Genomic DNA, 10,970 nt, shown 5'->3' with positions numbered 1-10,970 from the left:
AAAAAATAGAGAAATGCACGCTCTTATTTTATTGATTTATCAAGGAAAAAAAAATCAAACAAATCAAAATTTAAGAAACATAAGCATAGTTTTAGTTACAACTTTTATATCAATTATAAAATTTTTAAAAATAATAGAGAGTAAAGTAATATAAATTATGTTATAACTTTTTAAAAACTACTATTATAAATTTTTGTTGAAAAATTTAAAAACATATTATTTTAAAATATATATAAAATAAAAAGGGTTTAGAAATAATAAAAACTAAAATAATACTAATAATTTTGAATCAAAATTATTAAATGGATTATATACTTTTATATTCAAAATTTGAGTAGAAAATAATTTAGGTAAATAAATAGTTTTGGTCAAAAGTGTTATATAGGCATTTTTGAAGTTATTTACTCGTTTAGGCACTTTACAAATATAGATGAATTTCAATAGTTGAGTATGGTATCTAATTTAAATATTGTAGTCGTAAATAGAAAGATTTTACTTTTACTTCAATCAATTGAAGACAAATTCAATCAAGTAAAAGATATCAAGTAAACTAGATAGTAAAGAGGTTCTAAGTCAATGTTAAAAAATCATTAAATAAATAAATTTATCATTGTCACTCAAATCAATTGAATTAGATATGAGTTAATAGAACTAGGTGTGAGTAAATGTTTATGATCTTATCCATTTGAATCATCAAATAGAGTTGAGTTAACTACAATGAATTTGAGTCGACTGAAAATGTTTTCAATTAACTCGCAACTAGTCAAACATTAACACTAAGATGACAAATGATGTCGATGTTGTGTGCACAAATGTTGATGTGATGGGTGTGCATATAATGTTTGGCAAATGATATATGGTGGCATACAAGGAAAACCATAAGTAAACAATAAACAAGTGATTAGAAGTTGAATGCTATGACAGATTTGCGAACCCATATATTCTAACGTAACCGAAAAAGTTGAATAGTTTGCGCTAAAAGGTATAAGAGGTAGACGATTACATCGCGGATCTTGAGCTGAGAGTTGTTGCCGATTGTCATAGAATCTTCAAGGGCTCTTTGAACTTATGCATGACTCACCTTCGTCGTTATTGAAGATGCTCTCTTTTGTTTGAGGAGTGGAATAGAAATCTATATTCCATGATCTTAGTCATAAAATGAACTAGATGTTTCATTTGCATTGTTTATGCTTGATTTGTACAAATATCATGAGGTACGACATAAAGAGTAGCTTTTAGGGCTACCCTCTGTGATTAAGGGATGTTTACCAGGGGTTTAAAGGGGGTTGAACTTCTCTGAAAGAAATCTGTGTCCACTTGAAGTCCATTGTACATCCTAAAGGTAAAATGGTCTGGAAAATATAAAGAAAAATTCCACCATAACTTTAACCTCTTTCAAGGCATATATAACCTTTGTGAAAGAGGATCATTAGATCTATATTTCTAGACAAGGGTGGGTCATAGGGACCTTAAGCAAATGGGAGGCTACATAAGGAATTTTAAGATGGATTGAGGATTTGATATCCAAAATATCTTTTAGTACTCCACCTTAAAACAAATTTGAATAAAATTATATTACAATTATATTAAAGTAATATAATTTTAAGTAAACCTACTTCAAGGAGCACAAAATAGTATTTTAGGAATTAAATTATGGATACTTTAAGAGCACAAAAAAATATTTTAGAAATTAAATTATAGATAAAATATTATTCCATAAATTTAAATATCAATTTAATTTCTCATGAATGAAGGAGCACAAAATACTTCAAGGAGCAGCACCTTAATTTCTCTATTTCTTCCAATCTAGTCAACATAAGCTCGCAGTAGCTCATAAATGAAGATCATAGATTTTTTTTTTGTTTTTTTCACTCCGTTCCTAATACATTTAAATAGAAACAATTTAGAGCATACATTCCAAATTCACAGTTTTGATATTGAAAAGTTACTTTTCAATTCAGCTTAATTAATTCCTTCCATGAAATATGCAACAACTATTCCAAGCTATCAAACATATTTTTCCTTTCTGCCATTATTAAAATTCTTGTGACAATTTCTATAAAAACTTACTATATGCCATCTCATACAACTCTAGCTTTCAATTTCATGATTTTCTAAGTTATTGCTTCTCCACCAACAACCGGTATCGACATTTTTTAACCGAAATATACACCAAAACATAGTAACACATTGAAACCCTAATGATGTCTCAGACTTGAATAAGTTTTCAAATAATGTATCATGGTAATCCTTAGTATAAAACCTGTACTCCTTAGGGGAAGATCAGATGAGTTAATTCTCACTTGGAAAACTTCGTAAAATGAAAAGCGAATTTTTTGTCATCCTATGGGCGTTCAATCTTCGCTAATCTGGCTACTTAAGTAGTTTCTTCAACACATCTTCAGCACGTTTCTCCATCTTAGGAAGGATCCACTCATGTTGGATGATGTCAAGGCTATCCTTCTCAGCACCTAAACTCTGAAAAAAATTTTAAAAAAGAAAAGAAAAGATGATTAATTGTTTGATATTGGAGTAAATTTATCACTGATGAAACATCAAATTTTAACGAATGATTCAGATGGTGCAACAGCAGCAATACAAGGGTCCATCACATGTTATCCTTGTGAAAATTGCATTATTAGATGAGAAGAGTTTATGGACATTGCAACTTCATTACCAACAAGTAATATTAGTTACAACTATTTCGGAAAGACTTCATAATCTTTATAATCTACTATCTTTTAACAGTAATTAGAGTTACATCTAGTTACTTGGCAATAATATATCTTTTTATTTTATCTTTTTTCTTGTTACTTTGCAGATGAATTTTAACTTTCTGAATTCAACTAGACTTTTTATGAATTATGTTCTAACTATCATATATTTTGACCCATAACAAACAGCTGGTCATACCATAATACTTATATTTCTTTTAGACTAAGGTCACAAGACAAAATAAAAGAGACTCCTCTCTACTTCAACCACTCTCTTTTGATCCTATTAAAAATATTGTCATCAATATCAACTTTTGAATGATAGATTCTGTCTAATACTCTCACAGATATTTTTCGTTCATCAATCTTAAACTACATACTGAAGCCCAATCTATACAAATTCAATTACAGCAAATCCACAAGCATTCCATAGTTTTTGAGTTGAAAAGAAACAATTTTTAATCAAAAGTAACTAAAAACATTTGGTCTTTTTCAAACCATTTCAACTCAAATAAATAAATAAAATCATATACCTTTCACTCTCAGGAACCTTTTGGTACAACTTTTTGCACCAAACCAAGGTACTTTGAGTTAAAATAAAATAAAATAAAATAATAAAACGAGGTGCATGAATTGAGCAAGCACATTGTAAAGTACACGATTTAGTTAATAATTTGCACATGAAACTGTGTAGCTTCAAACGGTTACAGATTCTTTTGTGACATGTTTCAGTTATCCATTTATTACTTGTGTTCTTGGATTACGTGTTATTATTTCCATGTTCTATGTTGGTAATTAGTGACAGGTTGCCATGTTGCATGCAGTTTTGTAATGCTTTTCCTACATGGTCCAACGACCAGCAGCGTAATGTCAATGGGTGCCAATGGGACTGTCTACTCAACAAGTAAATCTAATTTCCATGAACCAATTAAGTTGTGACAATTATTCTTGAATATTAGTATAAATCCATCTAGTAATGTAAAAGATAGTGACGTTAATGATAGAGACTACTAGAGTTGAATCTTTGGGAGTAAATTAACAGTATAGAAAAATCATTTGTTACTGCTCTAGAATTAAATTCTGAAACTAGCAACTACACTAGCACGTGTTCTTCAACACATATTCACATTAATATAATCACTAGATGTCCTCTCTCTAGAAATCACCACAATAATTCTCTACAAACTCTATAATAAGCTTTTTTTCAGTCCAAAAAACATATAAACTATTCTTCGTTTTTCATATCTCACATTAATTATTTTGTATATTAAATAGAATCCAAATTAATCAGCAAGGCATGAGATCAAATTTATCATTTATTCTTCTATTAAATCTCAATCATAGTTCCCCAAAATTTCATGATGCAGCTCACAACTTAATCTCTCTATAACTAGAACATTGTATACCACTTATATTAGCATAAAATAGAACCTGTTCTCCATTCCTCAAGGTTCTTAATTCTAAAAAATTTGTCAAATAACTTATTGCCAAATTATGTTGCTCCCTTTAGTTCTTTAAAACTTCACTAGGAATACCATTCGAACCTACACTTTTCCAAACCTTTATTTTGTTTTGAGATTCATTAATCTCATTTGATCTAATACTACAAACAATTCTATAATTATTAATCATGATTTTCAGTCTCTAAAACTAAATATCTAAAGACGTTAACTAAATAGTTTTGCATCTGCGATTTACAATGTAATACAAATGTCATGCACAATATCTGTACTTCATTATTCCATCAAAGATCGTGTAGCATAAGTGTAGGAAAATCACACATGAAATAAAGTGTGTATTATCCAAAACGTTAAATAAAAAAATTGCAATCATCAATATATTTCATCATTAGAAAGTAATAAAGGTTGTAGACAATTTACCCTAGTCGGATCAAAACCAAATCCACCCATCTGCATCATTCGCTGTGCATCATCCGTGGCTGAGAAGACATACCAAAGAATCCACAAATAGCAACATAAGTAAAACAAAATAATCAGCCATATGAGCGACTCAATTCTGCATCCTAAAAGTTGGTATAAAATGAATTCCTGTACTGACCGTTCTCTTCACCAAGAACAAGAGTGAATAGACCCCTTAGTCCAAACAAATTAAGAAAGTACCTGTTGGAGAATTGAATTTCGTATGTTGTGCTTGAATAGTGAAAGATAAATGGTAGCAAAACAGAAACAATAATGCAGCAAGACAAACCACGAACGACTGCTGACATAGCTGACATCAACAGTGCTCAGGTCAATCCCATTCTGCAGCATTCCCCTGAATCTATGGGTTAAAGGAAATGGTATTTTTGCTGCAAATATATTAACAAGGTCAAAGTATTGAATAAGAAAAGCAAGTCATAGTCAAATAAATATAAAAAAGGTATTGCATCTTTACTGAGTACCATATCACTGTCTTGGAAGATTAAACAAAAACATTGTGTTAACCAATGCAATGCATTTGGAGAAAATCTGAAGATAGTTGAATGGATCATGTCCTATACCACCATAAGATAGGTAATTCAACTAATTTTGCAAAATACCACAAGATCATATACATTGCTTACAACATATACACATGTATACTCTGAAAGTTGCCAAAAGTCAGCCAAAGAAGGATGTAAGATTGGACCAACATTACTTTGCCACAATACTAACCCCTAAAAATCGAATTTGAAAAAAAAAATGTATTCAATTACAAAACATGAAGAGCGATAAAAAGTAAATATAGCTTTAGACATATTTACAATAATCATATAAGAAGCTTCAGGATAAACCAATAACTAATTTTACAACAAAAAAAAATACTGAGTTCACTGTCAAACTGTGGAGAACTGAAAAGAACAATAAACAGCTCATGAGTCTCAACTATTAGGTCAGCAACGTAAATCTTGTTATTGAACGCTACAAGTGTATACTTAGTAACAGTAATAGAAATGGGAAACAAAACTGAAACCAAAATCAAACTAAATCAAATTTAAAAAAAATTATTGGTTTTTTTATTAGCTTTTGGTTCAAAGGATAAAAAGATTTTGGTTTCCCTAGGGTTTCAGTTTGGATAAAAATAAGCCAATTACCGAAGTCTACATTCTTGTCTTTGTATCGACATAGTCTTCATACTGGCCTTTGTATTTGACATGATGCCTTCCTTGATATCCATTCAAATCTATTCAAAGTATACGATTTGTTTTACCAAAAAAGCATTAATAATTTCATCATTTTTTTACTAAAACTCCACCTTTTCATTTGATCAATCAATTCTTTTTGAAGAGCATAGAGAAAAAGTGACTAATATTAAGTATCATAGTTTGTTATCTACCAGGGCATTTATACTTTGGCATTTTGTACATGTTTTAATTCTTTATACTAAAGTTTCCCCATGATTCATCACATCACGAGACAAAAAAAAGAAAAAAATTAGCAACTTTTAGGTGCTAAATCTATATTATATTTATGCAAATATTTGTGTTAATATTCAAGTCAATTACATGGTTTTTATTACGAACTTATGCTAAATAAAATATTCACTGGTTTACTTCTATACCTTACACTTTTCACTTTTAACAATTCAACTCTTCTAACTATAAAATTTATTGGTCGTCTTTAAACATACTCATACATCTCAGCTATTCTCTCATATTATTATCTATTAGCACTACATTATGCTCCACAAAAAAAAAAAAAAAAATCAGTCTCACAGGACACAACAATCACACAACTTTAGAAGCTTCTCTTCATTTTAATCACCCATTCTTTATATATTAATGTTATCTTTATAAATATTTCTTTCTTGTTGGATAATTGAGACATATTTCCTTCTTGTTGGATAATTGAGACAAGATAACAAAAAGATATTCCTGAAAATAATTTCACATTATTCATCTTATATATTCCCTGGATTCTTTTCTCTTACTTAATCTACATCTCATATATTCAGTTTGTTCCACTTGAAACCCTTAATATTAAATTTTCTCCACAGTTCAAAGCTTCAAATTTCATCTATTTTACACACACATCGATTATCACAATATTATTTACAAATAGCATGCACCAAGAGAGTTTATCTAGAATATGATTGGTAAGTCATTTAATATTGATGTAAAAAGAGAAAAGTTGGAAGCATAGTTTGAAGGATCACAATCCTACGCAGGATCGATTTGGGATCAGAATCGGATCATAGAATCGTACGATCCTACCAAAAACACTTAAAATTAATTTAGTATTTGATAGGATGATCAAATTGATCAGACTAAATCAATTTGATATTTAATTAAAATTCTATTAACAATAAATTAAATCAAACTAATAACAATATTAATGACAATAATAAGTTTATAATATATATTAAATCAATATAATTTATTTATTATTTTTAAAATTTAAAATAAATATATATATATTTTAATGGGATTTAGGGTTTCTAATTTAAATTATCTTAACTAAGTTTCAATTAAAATAACTGTGCCGATGTTTTTTTATTTACTATGCCAATTTTTAATTCATTGTGCATCCCTTTTAATTCTCTTTCATTGCACCTCCCTTTTAATTCTCTTTCACTGTGCTAATCCTCATCCGCGCTCACCGCCGCTCCCCTCACCCATGCTCGCCGCCACTACCGATCACCAACCAACACCTTTGGATTGCTAGCAATTGGAGAACAGCCTCCGCCAATCATCAAAGACAGCCCCTGCTACTAGCGACGCCAAAGTTCACCACATCGACGCATCCCTCCACAAGCCGCCGGCATCGCCTCCTCCACTATCGCTGCCCGCCAACGAGACGCTGTCTGTCGAAGGAGAATCATTTGCAGCGTAAGATCATGTCAATTCCATCAATTTTATGTGATTTCAGCAGTCCATTTCCAATTCCACTACAAAATTCGATCCCCAATCAATCCAGATTGATTTCCTACTTTTGGATCGTACGACCATAGGATCATAGGCACTTGCCAATTCGATCCAACTTGATCAATCCCTATCCAAGCATTGTCTAGATGTTAATAATTTCAATCTACCATCAAATACGAAGGACAAAAATCAATTTGATTATTATTCTTGCACTTTTGGAAGGAATCAAATACTCATTTCTTTTCTAAAATAAGTATCAACGATCATAAGATATATAGTAAGATGAAAATCCAAAGTTGTATTACCTTTTTAATTGACTTATATTCCCCAAAGACTCCCATTAAATCTCTTCCGATCCAAAAATTTTCATATATGTTACCCAAAATTGCCTTTAAATTTCATCATTCAATCCTCGACTTTAAGGGTATATGTGTTTATAACATTTAGTTTTTATTTCCTAAAATCCACATTGGAGCAACAATTTTATCTCCAATGCAATAATTTAGGGATATAATTAAAACAATGTAACTTTGGGTATGAGGTTTTTTTTCCCTTTAGGTTGGTTATTAAATAGTTGATTTTAAATATAAATTTGAGTAGTCGTGTATTACATGTCATGCACACTTATAATTAGTATATAATGTAAACTATGTTGCCCTTCACTTTTCTTATGCATGAATCAAGATGTTACAAATTCCTAGCAGCTAAACTTACTCCTTATTCCTTTAAACCCAATCTGTTTTCCCCTTTGTATAATCTTTAAGTATGAGAAAAGCATTCCATCTTAAAAGGGTAGTTTTTTATCCTCTAACATCACTTCCAAAGACAAAAGATTAGTGTCAAATCCTGGTCATAAGAAAGCAACTTTGCCTACAAAGAATTAGACTTCAACTACAGAGAATCATTTTTCTTGGACAAGTTAAATATGCTACTCTACATTTAAATCAACCGTATAGGACAGATAAAATGCATTAAGGCTTTGACATAAAGTAGCACAATAGATACTTTACTTTTCTATTTTTTTATCATTCATCCCAAAAGCAAATAAATTGATCAGTGATCCCTAAAATGTAGAGGCTGATTAAAGGAATACAACATAATAATAATGACATGATCCCATAATAAAATGGATTATAGAAGAAAGTCTAGTAGTATACATTAGTGCAAGAAAACTATCAATTCAATCTATTGCTACATAAAGTCAACATGAAATGGACAACACACAGTGGAAGGCATATGTACCTGCCACAAAACCAGAGAAGAAAAAATTCACCCATGTATAGGTAAGTGTCTGAAAGAAATAACAATATTTTCCATCAAAAAGTAAAAATGGAGCTAAAGCCTTTGAAAAGAGAGCTGATAATCTTTAACCTGTGGAACAATCATCGAAATGTTCTTCTTCATCATATCCATAGCCATGTTTGGATCTGAAAACATCTGTGCTTGTGGATTCTGAGCTTGCTCTTTTGGAACATGCAGCAAGCCATTCTCCTGCAGCAGCACAAATAGTATCACCATCCGAGAAGATTTATGATTGGTTAATAGAGTTTCTACTATAATTTTCTGCTGTACACAACTTTTAGGTATATCAAATAGACAATGTTTCTGCAACATGTATTATGATAAGTGGAGATTCACAAAGCTAATGAAGAAAACCTTTTGAGTAGTTATGAGATAAAAGAGAACGCATTTCCACACTTCAGCTATTTTGCAACGATCAATAATTTTACCATAAACATACAACATACGAAACAAACACACAACATATTGTCACTGAAGTTTGACTCTTTCTTCCTTTGCTCACAAAAATTTAGGGAAAGCAAAGAGATAAAAGTATCAAAGACACAATTTTTTTCTCCATTTCACCCAAACGAGATGTATACCTCATTGGTAAAATAAACCCTTCGAGACCAGAAAGACTTGGTGGGAATAAATCCAGCTGCAGCCCTCAAATTCCTCGCCCTAAGAACCACTTGCCTGAAAACGATAAGAAAAAAAAAGGAAGGCCAAATCAACTACCAGAAGAAAAAAAAAAAGAGGGAGGACAGCATTAATTACACTAGGAAGTGTCAGAAAGGGAATGGGTAGAGATTAGAGAAAGAGAGACGAACCCTTCCTTAACAACTTTACGATCTGGCGTCTGGTGGGATCGCATAAGCTTGGAGACAAAGTAGCGGAGGAAGCCGATCAACACCATCACCACGGAGAGAGGGACCAAGACCCAATCCCTTATGGCCCTGTCAAGGACGAGATCTTCCGCCATCGTGATAAATATGTCCTTGCAAAACCAGAGCAATTGCTTTTTCAGTTATACCCACAAGAATCAATCTAAGAAAACTCGAGATTAATTACAGATCCGGAGAGGAGGGGGGAGGAGGAAGGGCACCTGTCGTTGATAAAGGACTTGCTCCGGCGAAAGGCTTCAATTGTTTCTCACTGCGACTTGCGGAGGAAGGAAGAGCTCGAAGTCTCGTACACGAAAAAGCGGTGGACTGCTGGAGAGCGTCGCGGGAGTGGGTGACTGGATTCCGGAGGAGGAAGAGAAGAGTTGGGTGCGTTGCGTTCTGAATCTGACGGCACCTTTGTACGACGACCAAAGAACGGACGGATCAATCAGGATGCGTAGATGATGATGATGAAAAAGAGATTTTTTTTTTTGTTCCCTCTTATAATTTATTTACTTTTTAAAATGTCCTCCATTTTTTTTTAAGTTATAGCTATTCATTTAATATTGAGGTTTAGAGTTAATTTAATGGGTTTTAGATCTATTAATAACTTTTAGTTAAATTTATTAATAACCAAAAAGAATTGGCATCATAAAGGTTGTGTATGAATTTCAGGAGAGTGTCAAGTGCGATTTTCAAGCAAATTTATTGGTAAATTTAATGCGTTTATCTCAAAATTAATTTTAAAGTAGATTTAATTTGTCATGTTTATTAATGATTTTTAATCATAACTCATTTAATGACCAAAAAACTTCAAATTTTTTTTAAAAAGGCATAGATGAATTTATTTATTTATTATTATTATTAAATAATTCAAATATTTAAATTTCATCTAACTAATGTTAAAATAGACAAGTTTTCCCCTTCACCTACTCAACCGAATAAATTTAAAATATAATTTATATATATTTAAATTTTAATTTTTAAAATATTCATCTCTATTAAAATTCAAATTAGATAAATTTATAAATCATTTAAAGTGCAATAGAAAAAAATTTGCACAATTAACATTTTTTAAATATATATATAATCTTTAAGCACAGAATTTTTTTTAAAAAAAATGTCGGTCTTATTTTGTCATATAGATTTCATTTTGCCATCAAAAATAAATTTTTGAATCAATACTGCCTAATAAAAATATTGATCAGGGTATTTTGGAAAAGATAAAGTAAGAGATGGTGTGCCTTT

The 10,970-nt window shown here is 30.9% G+C and overlaps 1 protein-coding gene across 1 annotated transcript; it reads right to left on the bottom strand.

Annotated features, from left to right (window-relative positions):
- Positions 1-2,183: 2,183 nt before the first annotated feature.
- Positions 2,184-10,149, bottom strand: LOC141844167 (uncharacterized). The gene is made up of 9 exons (XM_074732192.1): positions 9,944-10,149; positions 9,669-9,835; positions 9,441-9,534; positions 8,929-9,048; positions 8,800-8,848; positions 4,923-5,022; positions 4,773-4,834; positions 4,595-4,653; positions 2,184-2,478 (listed from the first exon to the last, which is right to left on the bottom strand). Exons 2-9 carry the CDS (start codon positions 9,818-9,820, stop codon positions 2,374-2,376), a joined length of 741 nt encoding a protein of 246 aa, XP_074588293.1. The 5' UTR covers positions 9,821-9,835; positions 9,944-10,149; the 3' UTR covers positions 2,184-2,373.
- Between the last annotated feature and the right edge of the window lie 821 nt (positions 10,150-10,970).

Source organism: Curcuma longa, chromosome 13 (assembly GCF_044706935.1).
Source record: "Curcuma longa cultivar G26 ecotype Majalengka, Jawa Barat chromosome 13, ITB_CL_G26_1.1, whole genome shotgun sequence".
NCBI classification, from domain to species: Eukaryota; Viridiplantae; Streptophyta; class Magnoliopsida; order Zingiberales; family Zingiberaceae; genus Curcuma; species Curcuma longa.
Note: the sequence above shows the minus strand (reverse complement) of the source record. Positions and strands in the feature narration are given on the sequence as shown.